Below are 24,415 nucleotides of genomic sequence, written 5' to 3' on the forward strand. Positions count from 1 at the left end.
CTGCTTGGGCACTACCAGGAGTCTGACCTTTTCGGCGGCATATCTCTTTACCACTACTGTTGCTATGCCCATTATTTTGGGAAATTCACTCACGAACACTCCTGTTTCCTTCACCGACCTTTCCACCTCAGCTGCGAGGTCGGCAAAACGGATTGAAGGGTTGTTTACTTCCAGGTGCCTTCTTGCTCCTGGTGGCCATCGATCTACACCCTCGCCCAGTAGCATAACCACTACTGGTATATCTGGTTGTTCTAGAGGCTGGGGTGCAGGCATTAACCCTGCTACCCCCTCTGTAGGGCTGGGGGGCTTTCCCCTCCCATTTCTCCCTATTATTCTTTCCATTACTTCACTAGCGTGTTCTATAGCCCGCTTTGCTTTCTTATTGTAGGAGTGGAGCTATCTATTTCCGAAGCCTTCCCCGCGCGCTTTGGGTTCAGGGACGTACTTTAGCTCCTGGCTACTCAGCTCCGTACCCGTGTACGTTGCCTCTACTGCTATCAGGACTACCGACTTCGAGTTTTCCTACCTTTACTCGTCGGCGGATGTCCTCTCTCAAACGGTGGGGTGTGTTGTCCTTTCGGGTCGGTTGTAATCCTTCCCGCTTCTCTTCTCCGGGATCTGGATGTCTTCTTGTTCCAATGGACACGTCTGCTAGGGACCGAAAAAGGCTGCCTCCACTAGAACATTAGTCTAGTGGAAACACCTACCTTCTCTCCTTGGTTTCTCGACGACCTTCTTCTTGTGCCAATGGACACTCCTGTCAGGAACCGAAAAAGGCTGCTTCCACTAGAACATTAGTCTAGTGGAAACACCTACCTTTCCTCCTAGGTTCTCGACGACTTTCTTCTTGTGCCAATGGACACTCCTGTCGGGGAACCGAAAAAAGGCTGCCTCCACTAGAACATTAGTCTAGTGGAAACACCTACCTTTCCTCCTAGGTTCTCGACGACTTTCTTCTTGTGCCAATGGACACTCCTGTCGGGAACCGAAAACTTAAAAGTTTTTCAAAAACTCAAGGAGAAAAGGCAAGCGACCGGGAATCAGGGTTAGGTTTGCAGCGTCAGCCTCTGACACTGAGTCCGCTATCCAAGATAAGGGACTATAAATATCTTCAGGCACCCCACAATAACTAGGCAAAGAGTATGGTAGTTTTGCTACAAATGGATACCTGAGATAACAAACCAATAGAATGGGCAACCGCACCCAATCTGGCAAGCCTAAATAGCGCAAACCATAGTTTAACATCACAAGTCTAGAAGAGACTGCCTCTCTCCGAGCAGCCTCTCAACATTAACTCTAACTGTTCAAGCCCTTCTTCTTTTTGTGGACAGGCCTGAACCACCCCTTGACTCAGCCCCCCCCCTCAGGAAAGCGCGACGCAGCGCGCTCTGCCAAGTACACTATCAGTACCTTCACAGCTGACCAGAGCAGCAGGTCGCTGTTAAAGCCCATTCACTTTGAATGGCCTTCTCACACTCAACCTCTTTTAGAGTGCAAGTCTACTGGGGGAGCCAGTCACCGTTTCTTTAACACAAAATAGTACAATCAACTTCAACTCAAAAATCACACTAGATTTTCACAATTAAAGAAGCTCTTTTCCATGAAACACTATTCATCAAAGAGACTATTTTGTGTTAGCTCAGGGTCGTATGACATGACAATTTATCAGCGAGTTCGCTATCAGCTCCAAGCACTGTGCCCTCCGCTCAGAGCCGCGCTCACTCGGGTTCCTGTTTTGGGCCTCGATCGATCCCGATTTTGACAAAAATGAGTCAATCGAGCCCCACGTCTGGGCGCCACATGTCAACTTCCGCTTACCCGCAGGACTTAAATCGGGAAATATGTCCTGATCGACTCTCCAATTAAAGGGTTAGAAATTCCCCTTTTTCCTCACCAGCTCTAAGGCGTCAGCGTGAGGAGACGGGAATTAAATAAGCCGATATATCAAAGTGGATTCACCTAGGTTTGTTCACTGTCATCTTATCATGAGGCCAATCCGTTTTCATACACCTATCAATCCTGAGTGAGTAACCACACACACAGAGCCCAGGAATGCTAGCATGTACACCTCACTTCATTGGCAGCTCCACTTCTCTGAGTTGTTTGCATTTGTTATTGACCTAGTAATTTAATAATCCTTGTTAGGATCATACGGATTTGTTACATATCAAGCAGGAGTATTTGACTTATATTAATACAGATGGAAGCATTGGTTAGAGGTTATTCAAATGCACTTACCTTCCTCCAAACGTCCGTTACTGTTGTCCGTCTTGGAAAAAATAATGAGGTGGACTTAAAATGTCCAAAATAAATAAAATAAAATCAAAAAAAAAATAATGAGGGCTCATCAAACGTCCCAAATAAAATCATAAACAAACATTAAGGTCTTATGAAACGACCAAAGAATAAAAATAAAATCATAAACAAATATAAAGGTCTTATAGAACGACCAACTTATAAAAATAAAATCATAAGCAAATAAAAAGGTCTTATAAAACGACCTCAAATAAATAAAATAAAATCATAAACAAATAAAAAGGTCTTATAGAACGACCTCAAATAAATAAAATAAAATCATAAACAAATGAAAAGGTCTTATAGAACGACCTCGGACTTATTAAAACGTCCGAAAATAAATATAATAAAATCAAAACAATATGAGACAAGATAGTAAAATGATTAATACGAACCTTGTCTTTTAAATAATTTTATTGACGATAATAAGACAACCAATATAAATCGTAAAATCACATTTAATAATAAAACTTTAAATCAATCAAATAAAATAAAATAAAATAAAATAAAAATAAAACAGGAGATTAAAAATAGTATAACCTTTTACAATAAGCTTTACAAGATTGATCGTTCCTCGGAAAAGCTTAAGACCTGATTCACAATAAGATGTTTTTGGCAAAAATAATTTTAAAGATATGAGAGTGTATTAAATGGCCCCCACCCTAACACGCGATTAGTCATTCATATCTTCCTATTATACATCATTATTGCTAAAAGATTTGTACATTACCAATCATTGAAGAAAAGATTCCAGTCACAGCTTAATCCCAGTCCTTCGTAAAAATCCAAAGTCCAGGCAGGCAGTTATATTCCATCTTCGAGAATGCACTCTGTACAGACACATCGCAGGGTGAAAAGGGGCGTAGCTCAGAGTTGGTGACGGCTTTTTATACTCTTGGGCCACACCACTGACTCCTTCCGGTGAATGTCTCTCCGCGCACCTTCTCATATCACAGCGCACTTGCTGGGACTCATTTCCAGTAATCTTCCACAGACGAGCCATGAAGATGAGTCATGATGAGGTCATACATTCCTTACAAATGTGTCATGGATACACAGCGTTGCATGATGAGTCATACATGAAAATATGTCAAGGTCTTCAGCTCTATTCGACAAATGATGAACGTTAAAATAAATAAAATCATATATATATTAATTAAGCAAGCATGAATAACATATATATACCTGACATGTTAAATCCCAAATTCTCTCAGCTTAAACTTAACAGGTTAATTCTAATCTCTGTTGCACATCTTGTATATATCTTTGTTAAATCAAACCATACATACAGATAGTCTTTTCAATGCAGTTACAGCAATATTATCAGCGATAAAAGACAGTATCGATTATAAATGAAAGAAAAGAAAAAGAAAGACAGGAAAACTTCATAGTTGGCTTTCAATGTGTTACAGACATTGATCCAAAAATCAGGTTAACAATTATCGAATATAGATTGTGTTGTGTATTATTATTTAATTCAGGATATCATTCATTTATATTTAATTTGTATCTTATATGGAATGTCCGGGCAATGCTGAGTGGGTGGCTTAGTTGTACAGGTTTGGCGGCATCTGGTGGTTACTTTGAGGAACTACACCCAGAGGCCAAAGAATATTTATCAGTCCTGTAGACACCTATTGGTCTCTAACTAAGAATTGAGTCTAGCCCATTAATTTGCTATCTCATTTTACATGATATGGCGTTTCATCTGACCCACTCAATCCACTCAATTCAACACAGTGAATGGCAGGGCAGTGGCGCGCACCATCTGCATTGCAAGGGTGGGCAGGGTGGGTAACAACTTGCTCAGAAATAGGCACAACGCGCCAAGCAGATTGCAAAGAGCAACCACTGTGTTGTTTGGGTTGTTCGATGACAATTTCAAGTGCGATTTCAAGTTCAAAGTCCGCGGTGAAGCTGAATGGTTTGCTTCAAAAGTGAGGACAACGGCCTCAATTTGTGTCATGCATGGCTCAGAGGTGCAATCCAAGTTCCGTAAGGTGGCAGAGTTGCACACCCTGAGTGGGATGTTCAACTTGGCCGAGGGGAGAGCTGGTGTTGCGAAGGTGACCTCTTGAGGGCATCTCGGAGACAACAGGCATGGTCCCCCCTTGAGCTGGGTGAGAGTCCTTGTGTGAGTTTTGTACACTCAGAACAGGTTCACAAGAAGGCTCTGTCAGGCTTACCGCATAACAATTGGCAGTTTTGGTCAGCGGTGCTGCTGGCAGAGGCTGCCGCACCTGTGACCAGATTTTACGTCGGTCGTAATCTATCAGGGGCTTGAAGCGGCCCAGCAGATCTTGACCAATGAGGAGCGGGACTGATTCCACAGCAGACACGTACACAGGGTGGACCAATTTGTGTGGTCCAATCGTCCAGTGTAACTTTGCCATAGAGTCCAGATGGGTGTTAGTCAGTGCAAATGCACCGATCTCCAATGAGCAGTGGTTGAGGCGGAGCATCCGGCCACTGTTCTTCAGCATGGCTTGAAGTTGGTTGAAGAACGTGTTGGACATTACTGTAATGTCAGCGCCAGGATCAACCAAAGCGTCAAGTGTAATGTTTGTTCAAGTGTCGTCCTCAAATAGAACTTACGTGATGCACCTTTAATCTTGAGTTTACCTAAGAGTTGTTTGAATGGTTGATTCGACTCGGTAACAGGTGCACTGGCAGAAGGCAAAGAAGGTGCTGGATCCAGTTGGACTGAAAGAACGGTGTTGTCCGACACCTCTGGCTCATTGATGGCTGTCGGCTGACTGTCGTTGGACAATTTGCGCAGCCCATCAAGAACTTTTGTCCAGATGTTGCTGTCAATTGAGGAATCACCTGACGTGGATGGGGGCTCCTGAGGACTATTTGTGCGGGGAGGTTTCTTTTTGCGAGGTTTTGTTTTCGCAAAGGGTTTCTCCTGTTCACAACCACGGCTGGAGCTATGACTCAACCGCGCAGGTGCACTGCGGCCGTACTGGTGCTTCTGATGAGAACCATTTTGAGGCCGTTGTGCAGGATTTGATGGGGGAGCGGCGATGTAATCGTCGCTTTGCTCTGATTCGGACTGTCGTTCGACTTCGTCTGAATCACCTGCAACATGGTAAACAGAGGATTCCACTGATTTAGCAGCGTTTCCGCGTAAAAACACAAAGGCCTTGGATGCAAGTTCACGTAGCTCTAGGCTACTTAGCGTGCGAGGACAAGTTGTCACGCCCAAGAGGCGGCTTGTGTTTGGGTGGAGGTTGTTCAGAAAGAGTGTTTTGAATTCTACCTGTTCTTCCATGTTGGGTTCGTTACGATGCCCAAAGTATGCCTTGCGCAGGCGACTATAATACAGGCTGGGTGATTCCTTTCGGCCTTGTTTTACTGACCAGGCAGCAAGAAAGCTCATTGCTGATACTGGGCCATCAAATTCACGAGACAATGCGTGACACAGTGCTCGATAATCATTCAAGATGTGGATCGGCTGGCGGTCGATCCAATCACTTACTTCTCGAGTTGACGTCAATTTCATGAGGTAAATCTTGTCTTCCGTTGTTGCCTGTGGGAATCTCCTCAAATGAAAATCAAGGTCTTTGAGGTACACAGAAGTGTTATCAGAGCAATCTTGTTTTGGCTGAAATTTCTGAATGTGCTTGGCAATCGTGTCTAACCCTTTTGTAGACATGCCTGGTTGCGCCACATGATGAGGTGAAGAAGCATCTGCTTGTTGAGCAGGAGAAGGAAGGTTGGCAGCAACTGGAGACACACAAGAAGGCGTGGCGCCTAGCGGGGGTACCGAAACCGGAAGTGTGCTTCTTGGTGGAAACACAGAGACAGGTGAGCTTGCTCCTCTCAGTGACACTGCAGAGGGAGGGGGCCCCCGTGTGTGTTGAGCGGCAATTGGAGAAGTGCTTGCCATGGAGCGAGTGGGAACCGGAAGTGGCACAGGTGGCTGAGAAGCAGGTCCAAGATTTGCAGCAGAAGTCTGCTGCACATCAGACAACGTGGCAGCGTCTGAAGAAGGAACAGGTGCGTGCACCACAAGTGGATCAAAATGCAAAGGAGAGTTCACCTGAGACAGGTCCTGAACGGGGACCTCCAAAGCAGTGGTTTGGGACGGTGTCAATGGACACCTGGTGTTACCTTGTGGGACTTGCTGTAATTTCGGTTCAGCATGGGATGACTCGTCATCCCGGCCAGTGTTGAAGGATGGATGCTGCAATCGCCGGAGTTTTTCTTCCATTGCCATCAACTGAGATTTCAAACGAAACGTCTGCGTTTTTCCTTCAGTGCGTTCAATTTTCAAAAGTCTAATCTTTTGAGTTAATTCCGCAATTTCATCATTCGCGAGAGCTAGCAAGTACTTGTCAAATTCACGCCCAGTTTGGAGATCAATCCAATGGGCTTCAGTGTGTTGATTTGATAGTTCTGCAATGCATTCTTTTAGCTCACGAATTTCCGATGTGGCATTATGCCAATTTTGTTCATGCGTGCGGGCAGTTTGTGTACTCACTTTGAGTTCCTGTGTCAATTTTGTAACTTGGTTTCCCAAGTTCACGCGGTCAGATTCGTGCAACCATGCTTCCAACTCGGTTAGCTTACTGCTAACTTGGACGTGAATTTGCTGTTCTGCTGTCAGAACGCTTTTCACTTGTTCAAGCTCATGGTCACTCAATTTCCACCTAGCCACTAAATTCACCATTAGTCGGCTGAGGATTTGTGCCATATCTTCGTGGGTTAACGATCCTTGTTGAGTGTCGCAAACGAGTTGCGCAATGTTGGTGTCAAGAATCTCTGCGCTAGCGCCGGCTGTCGCGTCGGCATAGCCTGGAATGAGATTGTTAGTCACGGTCGCAAGGGCATTTTCCAAAGCATCCATGGTTAAAAGTAGCGTTATGATATCAAAGATATGCGTAAGCTCACTTTACTCAATTTGGAAGGACTAATTGTTAGCCAATTAGACAATGCTGAAAATGCTTAAAGATTAGCTTTTTGGGCTCAATTAGTTGATTCAAAATGTTTTACCAAAATTATTAAGGCACAGATTAAAGGATGGTATCCAACTATGTTACCAATTATTTTAAATGGCAATGCACTAAATAATTGAGAACCCTCAACAAAGTGTTGTCTTAAGCAATTTAGTCTCCTAAATTACTATTAACCACAGCATACATTTGAGGTTACAGGTTTTAGGAAACAAAAGTCTACTGAGGACAGTCACATTAAATTAAAATTACATTTAATTCAATTGAGGTTTCCAAAAGTGCCTAAAAATTGGGTAAACATGTTTAATACAACGAGAAAAGCTATACACTACTGTATGAGTGTTGCTTTTAATTAAAACAAAATTAAGTACTTGAAAATGGTGGTTAATTATTTAAACAAACTCTTTGGTAAGTCAACAATTAAAGTTATCAAGCGTTTTAATTTTGTTGGTAAAAGTTCCTCGACTGCGGTACCGTGAATAGCCACAGGGGGCGTTTAAAACGCAACGAGGCTCCTGTGTCTAGTATAGGAGTCGTACTTTTTGTTCGATCAATAAAGTTTTATAACTTTACCGCATAGACAAAACAACTCCGTCACTCGTAAGTGACACAGAATGTGTCTTAAAACGAGCGTTTAAATACCTTGCACAAGGTTTAAAATCGTAGCACTTGGCAAGCAAAGTTGTTAGCAAGACGCAGCTAATGTAACTTTGTCAATGAATGGCTACGACACCGGAAGTTAACCGTGCGTGTGTCGCCAGCTGTCAATCTGTCAAACACGTTAAATTCACTCCTTACGGATAATCGCGCGGATTGTTATGCGCGGCACTGACGCCGAATTATTAAGAAGACACTAATAATTATAATTTAAATAAATCAAGGAGCGGAAACCACGGAAACGTTTTAATTCCCATGGGTTTATATCGCGATGCTAGTATCCTGTAAGGACTCGCGTCGAGGGGAAAGGGAAAGTAAGTAGTAGTTTCCCTTACAGTCTTACAGTAGTAAGACGGTGTTAATTCATTAAACACGACGGAATTAATGAAGATTAAAAAGTGCAAAACGTACAAAAATATTAACCCTAAACTCAGTGTTAACACTTGGTGAAACAGGAGTAGGGAAGATATTATAATGTAACGTTTAAGAGTGGCGAAGACACGTGATGTTAAATTGTCTTAAATCTAGTAAAAAAAATCATAGATTAGGACGGTACAGTAGTAATTTAAATCCCTCGATTAGTTTCAAATCACGGTAACTTGATTATTTAAATTATAAAGTGCTTTGAATGCGATGTTGAAGAAGGCAGACAGTAGGCTCACGGGGGGAGGGGGGCTGTGATGTGTCCCTCTTCACACGTGAGTTGCGAGAGGCAGGAGTCAACTATACTGGCTGTAGTTTGGCAGCTGGCCGTGTAGCAATATGAATATTAAGCAAACAGTAGACTATAAGTGTTAACCAGGTGGACATCTAATTACAACAATTTAAGCAACCTATATTACTAGTGTTTCAATGCTACAATTTGGCAGAGAGTGGGCTCTCAGTGAGGGGTCACGTGGTGAGACGTGATCCTCTTGGAGGCCAAATGAGGAGCGACTTGGAAGTCTGGCCGTTGGGCCCGCCCCTCAAATTAGTTTATTGGTCGACTGGTACCTGAATCCCAGTTAAGTTAAGGATACGCCCCCAAAGATGGCGGATCTTAACACGTGTGTTTTACACAAAAGGCTAGCAGTTTTAGCACCATGTGCCCTACGCTAACCCAACAAAAGGGAGTCAACTTAACACCTTGAGAAGTGTGCTGTGACTCAAATGGTGGTCTGAATGCAGAATTTCGTGCACTAGACTATTTCCTCAGCCTAAAGGCTTGTAACGTAATCAGGTAGCTAAGCTGATCGCGCCACGTGAGGTTTGGAATGTATTTTTAACCCAATCAGAATTCGTGACGAGTTAGAAAAAACATTCCCAGGCCTAAAAAAAAAAGTTTTGCATGCAATAAAAAAAAATGTGATCGTTACTCTTCCACTTTTGTGTGTGTAACATTCACATAGTCGACAAATTCATTCTCTTCTCAATAACTAGTCGTTAGACTGTTATTTAGTGCTTCAAATACACTGCTTTTATACTGCGGATTGGCTCTAGCATAAAGTTTTAGTTAGGTTGCTATGGAAACGAGTTGAAATTTTCCCAGAAGAACACGCTGCACTAAGCTGTTTTTGGATTGTTACATGTGTGTGTTTCACAAAATATGTAACGTAAATTGGCCTCACCAAAGGGGCACCATTATGTAAGGGAAATCGGTCCAATTAATTATTAAATCAATAATTGTTAATTATTAAATTGATAATCAATTGGCTCATTAATTGAAGGAGACTCAAACTTAATATTTAAATTAAGTTGAGCTTGCCTGCGGAGCACCACATCTCTTTTTGATAATTTTATCAGGATAACAGATGAGAACCTCGTTGAATCAGTCATTAAAATGAAGGTTGTGCCCTTACTACAATTTTGTGAGTTCTTTGTTCAGCTTAGAGGTCACTATAAATTGATGAAACACACACACAGTAAACCAGGGGTTGAGTTTTGTGCACGTTTATTCTCTAACCTAGGTGGCATAATCTACTTAGAATTTAAAGAAGCAAAACTAACTACTATGATAGGAAATGAAACGAGAACTAAAATAATTAAAATAATCAAAGGAGAAGAAAAGAAGAAAAGAGAAACGGTCTGAACCAAGGTGATGGATTTCTTAAATCAACCCAACATGGGACCCACAATCAACATAGTTTGCACCAATTTGTAATCTGGCGAAGGCCTGCAGTTGCACTTACAGATGGGGTTGGTCTGAGAAGCAGGACCCTGGATGGAGACTTGCCAAGCCCGTTTGAAGATAGAATGGAGAAGGTTCAGTTCAGGAGAGGGAGAGACAGGTCGTCCGGCTGGCCAACTGAGCGTCACGGGGTCAACCTGCTGGCTGGGAAGAGGCCCTCTTGGTTGAGGCCTCGGTGCTTGGGAAAAGCACCATCCGTTGAGCCTTTGCAGGGACTAAAAGCAGCGTGTTTCGCTGCGCCTGTCGCTACACGCGATGGCTTCTGTGCGTTGCCGTGTGCTGGAGGTTAAGCTAGCTGGGCTAGCCCTTTGTCTGGCAACCACGCCGATGGAGACCCGGAAAGAGAAGCATCGAAAAGAGCGGAGCCAAAGAGCAGCGAAAAGAGAGAGAGCAGCACGCAGGGAGCGTGCTTTTAAATTGGGAGGGCGGCGGCCTCCACACCAGGGGTCTGGTGAGACCAAAGTGGAAAGTTACCAGCTGGGGGAGGGTTTTGGTAGACTAATCAGATTGAATCTGGATCCCATGTGTGTTGAGATTCTAAGGTCAGAATTGAACCAATGCAACACGTACAATTGAATATCTCAAATGAAATGTTACCTAGCTTACATTGTTAAAACGTGCATACACATGAAAGTTTAGTGGAGAATCTGCCACTGCAATGGAACATTTTCATGACATTTCATGGAGTCAACATTTCACAAATGGCAAACATAACATTTTATAATTCATTGTTCTGTTGCAAAATAAGAAAGTCAAGTTTCTAAGAAGGCTTTTACTGTTCTGACGTGTGTGTGTGTGTGTGTGTGTGTGTGTGTGTGTGTGCGCGTGTCAGTCAGAACATGTGTGGCTGTTTGTGAGGGATGTTCTTGTCCTCCCCACCCCCCACGGTGGCATGTCCAGGCCACAAGAGTGGAATTCCTTTGGAACTGAGGTTGCAAAAAGTTACAACCGGCCGATAATCGTTACAGTTGATTGTTGTAGCTAATTGTATTGATATCAACAACTTGTTTTCCGCGCTTTCCGTTCGTCCTTTTCCTTACATTTTGTTTTGATATATTTATATCTTTTTACGTGCGCTTTGCCACGCTCCCTTAGTTGTACAAATAAATCTTGTCGAACGACTATGTTGCAATACCATGTGGTCTCCTCTCTGGGATCCAACGCACGCACGCACGCACATACATGCACGCACACACACCCATACACCTACACGACACATTGTCTGTCTGTCATTATTTGTGCGCATGCATGTTTTGAGGATATCTTAAATTTATTCACAGAATACACACAAATTCAAGTAGAAGATATTTATGAATCACATGGTACATGCTTACGCACATTTTGCGCCCAAATCGGTGCATACACACGTTAGTGAATGAGGCCCGATGTGAACAAAATCAAAAAAATATTTCATTAGTTCTGATATTAAAAAACTGTAATAATAGTCATCATTAAATCTCCTTTGCTCAGGTATGCTCGCGTTGGAGATGCTGGGTAGGAGAGCTCATAATGATCACCCAAACAACTTTTCCCGAAGCCCACCCTACACAGAAGACGTCAAATGGCTTCTGGGACTTGCTTCAAGGCTGGGTGAGCTCATCAGTAATACTGAAGTTTTTGTTGCGGTGAAATACTGATATAGTTTGTCTTCAGCATATTGACTGGGTCTTAAATAGTCTTCAAAATATAAATTTAAGGCTTTAATCCTAGAGTTACTGAATATTGAGTTATACAATAATATTCAGTCATCCATTTTCTATGCCACTTCCTATTAGGTGCACAGGTAAACTGTGCTTTCTTTTGGTGAAAGTGCTCTCTAGATTAAAAACCTTGACACATTAAATGTGAGCACTTAGACACTTAGACCTAAGGAAAATTTAGAGTTGTAGCAATTATTGCCCTGTCAGTTATTTTTTTCCTCCTTTGGAAACATTTTACTCTGGGAAATGTGTGCGCGTTCACACATCTGTGGTTCCTCCACATACCAAAAAAACACCCAAGAGGCCAAAACTCTTTGAACTCCATTCCAGCAAGGGACCAAATCTCACTTTTACAGCCACAGGAAACATATAGCAAGACGCCTGTGGAGATCTGAAAGCCTTTATTGAACCCGGACCAGCGTTTACGATTGCTCATAATGTGCCAGAACTGCCTTATTATTTGATTGGTCCAGTGCATCTACAGTTCCTTTGTTTAGACATCCCTTGGAGTTACCAAAAGGCCACTCAACCTCTCAAGGCACCCTCAACAATCGGAACTAACACCAGCACGTTCAAAATTAATATAATTCCACATAATTCTTGATATACGACCGACTACTTGTACCTAAACAATATCCGGTGTTTAGTTTGTGTATAAAGTGTTCAAGTTGTTTGTCTATCTCAAATGAATGATGTGTGTAACCTCTGCAGTCATCGAGTTTGGCCGATTAGAAGAAGTTTCGCGGATTAAATAACTTGATGATAGCATTAGGGTTTGAAACATGCTTAGAATGATATGTTTCTTTTTTGAAGCCTTAGCATGTCAATTCTTACTAAATTTCAACTTGTAATGTCCAAAAAGCTTGGCCTCCAAGCCAAAGCCTGCTACTGGCGCACGGAAGGGGCAGGGCCACTTGTTGCCTGAGTTTAAAAGCCATCGCACAAAGAGCTCTTCTGCTCTTCACCCGCTTTTTCCAGCTTTTTTTCACATGGCTCTTTTGTTCTTTGATTCACAAGCTGCCACAAACTCCGTCTGCTCAAGCGCATACAAGGAGGCCATCATCCCTTTTTGGCCCATATTCTGGTATTCAGTCGACTAACCGTGCGCCCGAACCACGTGGTGTCCAACCTCACGTGGCCCCACGGCTCCTTTCTGCTCCATTAAGGAGCTGGTGCATTCATCGTGTGCCCGGCCCCGTGGCGTATAAGCCACGCTGTCCCGCATCTTCCCTGATGCACTTCAGAGCGCATTGCCAGCCACAGGCCGGTCCAATCTCGCGCTCGAGACTTCACCCTGACTTCAACAGACCCTGTCGCCACCCAGCTCCTTCCACGACGTGCCTTGCCAACTTGGGCAACGGAACCAGCTCACCACCCGATGACCTACTTCCCGACGCCGCTCTCCAGCCGTGTGTTCATCGTTCCAGTTGAGGACCTGCCATGACGTTCTAGCCGTGCGCTCACCTGCTTCCAACTGGATTTCAGTTTTTCTTCAAGTGAGGACAGCGTCGAGTTTCGTACCCTTCCGTCTGGTAAAACCCACCTGAAGTAAGTTGCGTTCTGTTGCCAATCCGACCCACCACTGGCACAACTCTTGACAAATATAAAAGGTTTGACAAGTCAAACGCTTCCATCTTGTCCCCATTCACCTTTTCATTACTTCTTAGTTTAGTTCGTTAGGTTGCCTGTTTTCTTTTCACCTTTTATTCACATTTTATTTCCATCTTTAATAGGTTAGGCTGAGTGATACTGTATGCGTGTGATGACCAAATAAATTTGTTGAGAAATTCCATCTTCGTTTGCATCATTGTGTTTTTGCGTGGATTATTAATTATTGTACTAAAGCAAAGAACTCCGTAATTAAACAGTAGTGACTTCACGTCAAAATTATTAATGTCAAAACGACGACCCAATTATTAATTATTATTAATTATTGCTACAGAGTCTTCATTGTTGCATGTTTTTGGAATGTGGAAGGTAGGGCCAGCTTGCCCGTTAGCATGGCTTCCTAATCTTAACCTGACAATAGCCAGATTGATATTTCGCTTCACTCAAGGGAGTTCTTCACAATATCAATCTGGGACTGCTCGATGGTGATTTGCACGGGAAAGGCGGGACATTCTTTACAATACTCTGAGCTGATTGGATGATGCGGCATTGTTCATGTTTGTTTTGACCAATCACCGCTACGGATGAAAATGTCATCTTTGTTCTCGTCGAAAGGGGGAAAAAGCATGAACATCATACCAGCTAGGAATGCATAAAGCGCCTCTCTCTGTTCAACATTCAAGAAAATGGTGAGTAATTCTGCAAGAACAGAATTAATTGCAGCGTCCATTTATCCATGTTAGGTTTGTTTGTTTGCCCCGGCGTCGGCGCATGGCTTCCTGGTTTTGTCACAGCTGCATGTCCCGCCCAAAATACAATGTCGCTCAGTGATTGGTCCGAACCACCAGTGGTTCGGATCGGTGCAAATCAACATGCTCGGTACAAGATGAATTCTTGGGAGTTTGTGAACTCACAAATACAGCAAGAATTCATCTCGCGAGAGCAAGGTTAATGGCTTCCAGAGATGTCACAAAATTGGGAGAAAAAAAATCCATCCATCCATCCAACCATCCATCCATTTTCTGAACTGCTCACAGGGGTAGAATAAAATAGAAAATTTCAATTTATTAATTGTCTAGTTTGTGCATTTTTTTCAAACTATCAATTTATATTATAAATGACAAGTTTTAACTGCAAACTGAAGACAAAGTCAATGAAAATCCATACTCTTAATTAAAGGTCCATGCCATCAAAATCAAGTTTATTTTCTGATGTTTTATGCATAACAGGTCAAACTGAGTCAATAGCCGGGTTTATATGGAAACTTTTTAGTCATTCTGTGATTGAAATCATTCCGAATGAAGATCTCTGGTCACCTGCTTACATGTGATGTGATCTAATCTGATCTGGCATTTATATGCTCCCCCATTTAGTTGGATCAGGTCCGCGGCAGCCGTGGGATGCACGGACATCGGTCACGTGATTTATCAAGATTGAGTTCATTTCTCATTTAGCACAGTAGTTGTGATAGTGTTAACACTTTTATTGAAGCTACATCTTGATAAAAAAAAGTTTCAAGTACTTAAAAACAAGTTCTCCCCTCACAAACAAGCTCTGGGGAGACGCCGCCATTTTAGTCGGTGGAAACAATGACGTCATGACGCATTTACGTCAAGACAGAGCATGTGCATGCTGGACGCAGCCTCGCCATTCCGAAGGAAGTGTATACATGACCCTCGTTCGGATTGACGAAAGGAATATACCACCGCTGTGATTCCAAATTAAATTCCGTTCGGATTCAGCCTTTTCATTCTGATTGATGTGTTTATATAGAGCATTTTCATTCCGTTTGGCCGTTCGGACCTGTTCTAATCGGAATACATTTAAACCGCTTATGACATGGTTTGTGTTTGACATAACACAATTTGGAAACTCGGTATTCAAGTACCAATCTACAAAAAACTTTATTCACATGTTGCTGTGCCGTGACAACCAATCAGCATCGAGATTATGTTTTAACATCCGCCAACAAAAGCGGATACATTATATATCGCTGGTCCTGAGCACGGGGAGCTTTTTGATAGCTGCTGTTACCAACACTGGGACAGAGAGCCAGCCTGGAGTGTAGTGAGCGAAGAAATTGACTTACCTGTTCCTTTTTACTTGTTTATAGCGGTTGTTGGTAGCCTATTTTACCTTGAGCTAACAAAAATATTAGCCATGCATTATATGCAGGGTTGGGGAATCAAGACCCAGAGAGAACAAACCCTGAAACAGTTTGACTTGATCCACAGGTGCTATGAACCTGTTTACCTGCCAGTTGAATAGAAGCACCTCTGAGTCAAGCCAAATTGTGGCAGGGTTTTTACTTTCTGGACCTGGATTCCCCAACCCTGATTGTTCAGTCCACACTCACTCTCGGTCACAAGCACACACATTCTTTATTAACAAATTAAAAACTTGGTTTTGGTATCTAACTAGGGAAACAAGCTTCATCTCCAAATACGTGTGGCACAAAGGCAGCAAAATACACGTGATGTGTAGTCACAACAGCTATATACAGTATACTATATAATATTTACATCTTCAATATTGTTATTATGATATATATTATATACTTTCTGGCTCTCAACAAAGTCAGACACTTTGTTTCTCTTGTAACAATTATTGGCCCAGTTCACCCTCAATTTGTGTTTCCCACGTAAACTCTGCAGTTCTACCTGGAGGAAAACCTCCTCATTTAGATTAACTCTGCGGTTGGTCACCCAAAAACAGACCAAAACTCTTTGAACTCCATTTCAACAAGGGATTAAACTCCACTTTTACAGCCACAGGAAACACATAACTAGACGCCTGTGGAGATCAAAAGGATTTTTTTCGGCCAGACCAGTGTTTACGGCTGGTTAAAAAGTGTCAGAACTGTCTTATCGATTTGTCCAGTTACTTTGTTCAGACATCCATTTGGAAGTTGCCAAAGGGTAAGATTGACCTCAAGTGGCCACAATGGGAATTAACCTTAAGAACCCTACCCGCTCATAATTAGTCCAAATTTTACATAATTCTCAATATACGACTGACTCTTTGTACATAAACCACATCCAATGTTTACTTTGTTTACAAAGTGTTAAAGTTGTATGTCTATCTCAAATTAATGACGTGTGTAACTTCTGCAATCATCTAGTTTAGCCGATTAGAAGAGGTTTTGCAGACTAAATAACTTGATGATATATAGCGTTAGGGTTTGAAACGTCCTTTAGAATATGTGTTTCTTTTGTGAAGCCTTGGCATGTCAATTCTTGCTAAATTTAAACTTTTTGTGTCCAAAAGCCTATGCTTCTGGAGCACGGAGGCGGCGGGGCCACCTGTTGCACGAGTTTAAAAGCCAGCGCACAAAGAAATTATTGATTCTAATTCCGCTCTTCACCCGTTTTTTTCCCCACGGACTCTCCCTTGACCACCAGTGGTGCACATTTTATTTCTGTCTTTAATAGGTGTGTGTGATTAGCAAATAAATTTGTTGTCTAGAAATTCCATCTTTTTTTGAGTCATTGTGTTTTTGAGTGGATTATTAATTCTTTTACTAAAACAAAGAACTCCACAATTAAACATAGTAGCGACTTCAGATTATGAATACGTGATAAAAGGAATTCTATCGTTTATTTTGCTCCTAAAACCAAGCAAAATCAATGTGGTGCCCCTAGAGATCGCTGAGGGAATTACAGCTCCCCCCTACCGTCCATGAGATTAATTCATGCCCCGTGTGAGTGTTTATTAAAAAGTGTCCACTAAAAAACATACTGATTTCGGCTTCAAATAACTTCACACAATGTGTGAATTCAGTTGTATTGATACACTGAGATGAGTGTGTGTAGACACGATTTAGTGGATTCACCTCTTCAATGTTGCCAAGCATCGGCAGAGCCGCCATTTTGCATATGTCGTAAAGGCGTGGCTAGCCACCATATTGGTGCGGGGAAAGTGTGATCCTGAGCTGCCATCTTAGGCTGGTGAAGAGCAAATAAGAGCCAGTTGCTATTTGGGGAGAATCGTGATTTGTATTTTCAATACGTATGTGTTAGAACTCCAGTTTTGCAACTTGTAACTTTTAGCTGTGCACCGCGACGTGACAAGACTATGTGTTATGTACTTTGGCTTAGCTAACCAAGGCAGACGTAACGACATTTGAGTCATCCCCGATTTCCGTCCCGCATCTAGTGTGCGGTAGAGGAGGTTGTGAGTTGTGATTGTTTGTGCTTTACGTAAGCCTCCTAGTCCGACTCTCAGATCAGCTCATTGCGAACAGTACCCTTTGTGCTGGGATGCCAGTCATGTACCATGCACGCCCGCTCACAAGGTGGCGCCATTATCCTTGAGAGCTTGAGCTATCCGTGGTTCGGTAGGCTCCGCCGCCAGGCCGCATCCGCTTACTGCCTTCATTACTGAACCCGGTACCTCGAAGCTACTGCCTCTTCTACGCCCCGCAAGCTGCCAGACTTGTCTTGTGGTCCCACTGGCCACAGCAGAGCTGTGCTCCGCTTGTAGCCTGCTAAGCTAACCGCCACTGGCTACCTAAGCCAGCTGCCATAGCGAGCCGTTCTGCTAAACTATTCCCTGCGTCCCGTCCCTTGCTCCACTGGTAAGACTGCTGCTAGCTACTTGTGCTGACTCACTAACTCTATTGAATTACGTGACGAATCATACGCTAAGCATACATCGTTTTGGGTTTATTTCATCGCACGCTGTTGCTGCATGCACTCTTTGTAACCCTGTCCGCCATTTGATTACTTTGGAGTTTGTTGCCTTTTTTTTGGGCTGTTTTACAGGGGTCATATTTTAACGGAATCGTACAGAATTTATCTGATCATCTTCAAACTTGGTGTGTTTCGTCTTAAGATGTTGAAGATGAAAAGTATTGAGTACTTATTAAGTACTTGTTAAAAGTATTAAGTACTTTTAATTTCGTCACACGCTGTTTCATTGGCATCCACTGTTTGGAAAGAAAAGAAAAATCCTTCTTAATGAAGCATTTCCGGTTGTACGAAGAACCTAGAGCTACGAAAAGATGGAGGCATATGTAACAGCCTATGATGTACTTTGGGTGCCATATCCTAAACCCAACAGGAAGTCTCCCAGAGGCAGGGCATCACATTTTGAGTTCCAAAATTCACCTTTAACGATGCATTCACAGTTGTATGGTTCACCTAGAGCCACGAAAATTTGGAGGCATATATAACAGCCCTCCAGGTACAAAAAAAGTCTCTTGGAGCCATATACTAAACCCAACAGGAAGTACGACTTTTGATTTACTTTTAGTTTTGTTGCCATTTTTTTGGGGCCTTTTATAGGGGTCATATTTTAACAAACTCCTACAAAACGTATCCGCTCGTCTTCAACCTTGCCGTGTTTCATCTTAAGATGTTTAAGATGAAACGTTATTGGAAGCTTTTTATTTTGTCGCATGCCGTTGCTGTAGTGATGCATTCTTTAGTACTCAACTAAACTCAACTCAACTTTATCTATAAAACGCTTTAAAAACAGGCATTGCTGTGTACAAAGTGCTGTACATGAAACAGAAATCGGTTGTGCAGTAAGAATAATGTAACAAAAACAAGAAGAAAGCAAACATTTTTAAGCAAGTATAAATACATTTTATTTTTATTTTTTTTTACAAGTAAATACATTTTACATCAGTAAATTAATAAGAAGTAGGTGAGTGAATAAATAAATAAATAAATAAATAAATAAATAAAGACATAGATAAATAAATAGAATAAACATCAAATTCATACACACCGCAAAACACCAAAAACAATATGAAAGGCTGACACATGCACGACTTTTGGCCACGATCTTGTCATGGAGTGTCGTGCCATTTTGGGGCACAAACTGGGAGGTTCCCACACTGTTCACGCAGAGTTCACGACGAGTTCACGAATGCATGACCATTCGTGTCCACATTGACAGGAACTGGCACGATGAGTTCACGCATAGTTCGCGCATAGTTCACGCATAGTTTGCGCATAGTTTACACATATCCCGCATTTGCACGACTGGTTCACGCAATTCATGTCGTGACGACTTGGGCACACCATATAAAAAGGGGGCCTCCCCAACTCCTATTCCTGGCACTTCGTGACAGTCGTGGCATGGCGCGCACTGCCACGCACTGGCGCGCATCCTTCCCGCATCGTCCCGATGAGTTCACGAACAGGGTGCATCCTTCCCGCAACGAACAGTTTGCGCATAGTTTAGTTTATTTAGTTTAGTTTATTCATTTTTTCCTTTCGGACACATTACAGTTTACATCAATCACATCACATCATTTGCAACATTGACGTCCGAAAGAAGGGCTGACGGGTAGAAGCCGAAGCTTATTCGAGACCTGTCCCCATCGACCCATTACTATAACGCATCAATCATATACATTATTTAGAATAGACATTAATTTTTATCGTTATCCATCCCATACTATCCCAGACACTGCTCGCTCAGTTCATCTTGAATGTCCGTGTGTAGATTGTGGCTAGTCCCAGTCATTTGGAACTGGTGAGTCGGTCCCCAGACGCCACCAGCAAGCCCACCCCGCCAGGCGAGCAGCCAAGGCAAGCGCAATTCTTCTCTTTCACCAGTAGGGTCTTCGCTGACCTCGGATCAGCTTTCACACATGTTGTGCTTTCCAGAAGAGTAGATCGGCTTGCATTCGGCCCATTGCTTTCAAGCAATTTCAGCACTCGATTCTGGTCAGGTAGCACCACTGGTTGCTAGCATGTTGTGGATCTGATGACTCCTGTGCGCTGCCCAGCCTAGCTCACCCAGCAGAGCGGCCCACGCCAGCTGCATTCCAGGAACCAGACCACCAACCCCCATTTTGCGTATTGACAGCAGATTCATTGGAGCCACAATACAGCCTTATCATGTAGCCTTGACTGTTACAACAAATGTCCAAACGGAATTCGAGCCAGACAATATTTAGATTCAAACGGGAACAGCAATACATGTTATCAATGCAGGTGTATAAACAAGAGTTAGCCTTGGCAAAGTCAGCAAATAATCATATACAACTCCAGCTTTGGGTAATTAGTGATGTTGTTGTTGTTGTTGTGATATTGTGAATTACTGTTGTCTCTCAAGCGCTGCCAATTCCTCAGCTCCTTTCACGATTCGTGTTTTTAGTTGACCAGAGTTATCTTTAGTTTGAATAAAAATTCGGCAGTCTTTTGTCCACGTGCTTTCGATAAGTCCATTCTTTCTCATTTGTCGAGCTTTTTTGGCGATGTCAGCATTCCGTTTGGTGAGGTTGGTGGTAGTTCACGACTGGGTCGCGAAATTTCGTCATGACAAAAATTTTGAACGTTTCAAAATTTTTGCCCCGACATGGCACGCAGTCATGACGGGTTACGCACACTTCACGCCACTTTACGACTAGTTTGCGCACTGGCACGACTCGAGTCATGCCATTTCGTGCAACAAAATCGTGCTAGTGTCAGCCTTGCATAAGTCTCATGGTACGCCAAAAGCTAAAGAATACAGATGGATTTTAAGACGTGTTTTAAAAGAGGATAAAGAGGGGGATTGCCTGATATTTTGAGGGACCGGCAACTGAAAAGGGTCGATCCCCTCTAAAGCCTGGTTCACACGGCAGGAGAATTGGCCCGATTTTAGCCCCAAATTTCCCCTCCTAACAATCGGAAGGACACGCCGAGACGCAAGCAATTATCTTAACAGATAATCCTGCCGTGTGTGTTTGCACCACACACGGTGCCTCCGGAGAGTTGCGGGAAAGCGACCGAATGGAACACAGATGGGCCGAACCGAAACTATTGAACGGATCGGCTTTTTTTTTTTTTTTTTTCTAAAAGAGAGAGCTCAGAATTGTTCATTCGGCAATCTTACCGATTCAACATCTTATCATCAATCATTGTTCTCTTTTTTTTTTTTTTTTTGTGCGTATGTGTGCATGTGTGTGTGTGGGGGTGCGTGCGTGCGGGGGTGTGCATGCGTGCGTGTGAATACATGTAAATTTGTACTCATTAATTCACATAAAACCTAATAAAAATCCCAATACCCTTCACCCTGACGTGAAGTTCAGAAGGTCAGGAGACCAGAGGAAAGGTCAAAGAAAAGAAAGATAAATCAAAGTGAAATCCAGCACCAACTAAACACCTCCTGCCATCCACATGGTTAAAACCAGAGTTTTACGCCAACCCCAGAAACCTCTAAATTCCAACAAATTAAGGAGATCTCAAGAGACCAGAGGAAAAACTAAAGAGAGGAAGGAGGGAAGGATAGATGGAGCAGAGTGAGATCCACAGACACCAGCACATCCAATCCATCAAAGTGAAATCCAGCACCAACTTAAACACATCCTGCCATCCACATGGTTACAAAACCAGAGTCTTACGCCAACCCCAGAAACTTATAAAGCAGGATAAAGCAGAGTGAGATCCACAGACACCAGCACCCACTGATTCAACGAGCAGTGGGAGGGAGAGGTGAATTCTGTTTGAATTTCAGTAGATGCTGGTGTGATGGATCTGACATGCATAAGGACCGCCACCAGGGGAGCCATCGACCATGGCCCAGCAAAGCGAACCCCCTGGAATCCCCCAAGCCGCGGCAGCACCAAGGCACAACCCCCAACACCCCCCGGGCGGATACCGGCCGGCAAGCCAACCCAGACGCCCGAACCCGGCCCGCGCCCCCGCGCCCCGAGCCCGATGCCACAGAATGAGGCCCGGCAGGCCCCCACGGCGCCCCGCCGGCCCCCAACATCCCTGCCCCCCCCACGACCCCCCCGCACTCCACCCCCACCTGCCACCCAGCCCCCGCCACCCCCATGCCCCCAACCCCCCGGACACCCCCTACCCCCAACATCCCCCCCAGTCACCCACACCACCATCCACCCCCAAACAAGCCGCCACCCCCACCGCAACCCCCTTCCCCGACCCCGCCAGAAACCCCCCCCCCCCCCCCACACACACACACATTCCACGGACTCCCCTGCCCTGGGAACCAGCACCGGGAGGGGCCAGGCAGCATCGCAGAGAAGGAAGACGTGCCCACCCCACCGTGTGGAAGGACGGCACGGGGGGGGCAGAGGAGGAAGCACCGGGGGAGGGGCGGCACACCAGAACACCAAGCCCGGTGGGAAGAGGCCCTGGTCGTCACACTAGTGTTTTAGTGACACCTAACCCTGTTACTGAGTTCGCCAGCTCGCCGACTGGCAACAATATACAAGTTATACAAACTACAACAAACCAGTGGCATACATGGAGTAATTATATGCCAGGTGAAAAAAAACACACACACAAAAAAACAAAACAAAACTGTATAGTCATTGAGGATCTGGAAAAGTGTCTCTTATTTGCCACAAGTCCACCAAGGTACTGCAGTCTGGGATCCAGGTACAGGAAAATCATGGCGGTGCTGATGTGCCAGCAATGTGTCAAAAAGTATTCGTTGGTGTTAGTCTATCAGCTGGACTAGGATATCTTTATGTTCCTCCAGTGTCATTTCCTGTACGAGTCTCTGCAAGAAGGTAACAATTGTATGTCAGATGAGGTACCAAACAATGAACTGAAAGTCATTGAGCCAATGAAGTGCACATTGCATGAGCAAGACTATTTGTGAAAGCCATGTAAATTTCTGCACATCAAAGTACAAGGAAGCTGTTGTATCTTCAACAAAAACTAAGTTGCTTAGTGAAATTCATTAGGTGCTATTGTTCAACACGGTGACAAATCAACATCTGAGTAAAGGGTTTCAAATGTTTTTGTAAGCAGCACTTTTCTGTGTGGTTGGTAGCAACAAGTGACTGGGGGAATAGGTGTATTTACGAGTCTTTGTAGTTGCAGATTAACGTAATTTAACTAACGTGATTATTTTGTACTATATACTAAACATATCAGCAAACGATTTAATCTAAATACCACATATTCCAAGCAAAGGCATGTTTTGAGCCATTCACATCGAATGGATTTTTTTTCCATGCTGACATTATTAGTTGTACGTTACCAGACACATCCTCTTCCTCGTCGTCTCCCTCGCCCCCTCCTCGCCCTTTTTGAGATGGTCCTAATGTCTATAAAACATGAATATAACTGTGTTCTCTGTTGCATGGTTTAATTGCACTAACATATATGAACATAGCCATTAGAATTAGCTGAAGTACAGTATTTCTTAACAATGCCACAAAAAACAATAATAAATAAGTATGAAATTAAATTACTAAATCAAAAATTTAGGGATCTGTACAAATGTGTAACAAATTCGATGCACTTACTTCGTCACTTGAGGGAATACCAGAAGTCGTTTGTGCTTCTGTGCTGGTGAAATTGGTGGTAGGCTGGCGAAGTATGGTCTCTCTGAGACACCGTAGTTCGTGTGCTTAAAATCATTGCATTCTCTTGTTTGAGATGCGCCAGTAAGATGGCGGCAGTGAGCTACACACTGGGGCTTTAACGGTTTTTAAAAACCGTCCCAGGCTCCCAGGCCTACTATATATATATATATATATATATATATATATATATATATATATATATATATATATATATATATATATATATATATATATATATGTATTTATATATATATATATATATATATATATATATATATATGTATTTATATAGACTCACAATGCCACTTACCCCGCGGTGTTTTCACGTTATAACTGTCTCTACGGCAGTGCTTCTCAAATAGTGGGGCGCCCCCCCCCAGGGGGACACGAAGCTCAATTAAGGGGGCCGCGTTTGACCTCGGGGAACGTGCTTTTTAATTTTTTTTAATTTTTTTTTATTTTAATTTTATTTGTATTTTTTTTTTTTACTGTCCTAGAACAAAGTACAATTGCACCTCCACTACATTAGGGGGCAGTATTCTCAGCATTCGCTCTGTGATGTAGGGGTTTTGTTTGTACTGAGCATGCGCGCTTTGCACACATATGGAGTTAAATTAGGGTCAAAAGTTTTGAACTTGAAAAAATAAAACTTGAAACTGAAAATTGTTGTGTTGATCTTGAATTTCACAAAATATAAAAAGGTATTCAAAATAAAAATAAGCATGTGAAAAGTTTTTTTTTTAAAATT

General features: G+C 43.1%; 1 protein-coding gene across 7 annotated transcripts in view; it reads left to right on the top strand.

Annotated features, from left to right (window-relative positions):
• The window catches only part of zswim8 (zinc finger, SWIM-type containing 8), a 1,066,004-nt gene that overhangs the window by 959,783 nt on the left and 81,806 nt on the right, over positions 1-24,415 (top strand). For 6 of the 7 annotated variants that reach the window (XR_013278281.1, XM_077494401.1, XM_077494403.1 and 3 more), the window contains one exon: positions 11,548-11,667. Coding sequence is in view for 6 of the 7 variants with exons in the window: in XM_077494401.1 (XP_077350527.1) it covers positions 11,548-11,667 (120 nt within the window). In the remaining variant the exon portion in view is untranslated. Of the gene's footprint in view, positions 1-11,547; positions 11,668-13,101; positions 13,326-24,415 lie in introns of those variants that run through there. The other variant, XM_077494406.1, reaches the window with a different exon arrangement.

The sequence above is a fragment of the Festucalex cinctus genome, chromosome 14 (genome assembly GCF_051991245.1).
Source record: "Festucalex cinctus isolate MCC-2025b chromosome 14, RoL_Fcin_1.0, whole genome shotgun sequence".
In the NCBI taxonomy this organism is placed as follows: domain Eukaryota; kingdom Metazoa; phylum Chordata; class Actinopteri; order Syngnathiformes; family Syngnathidae; genus Festucalex; species Festucalex cinctus.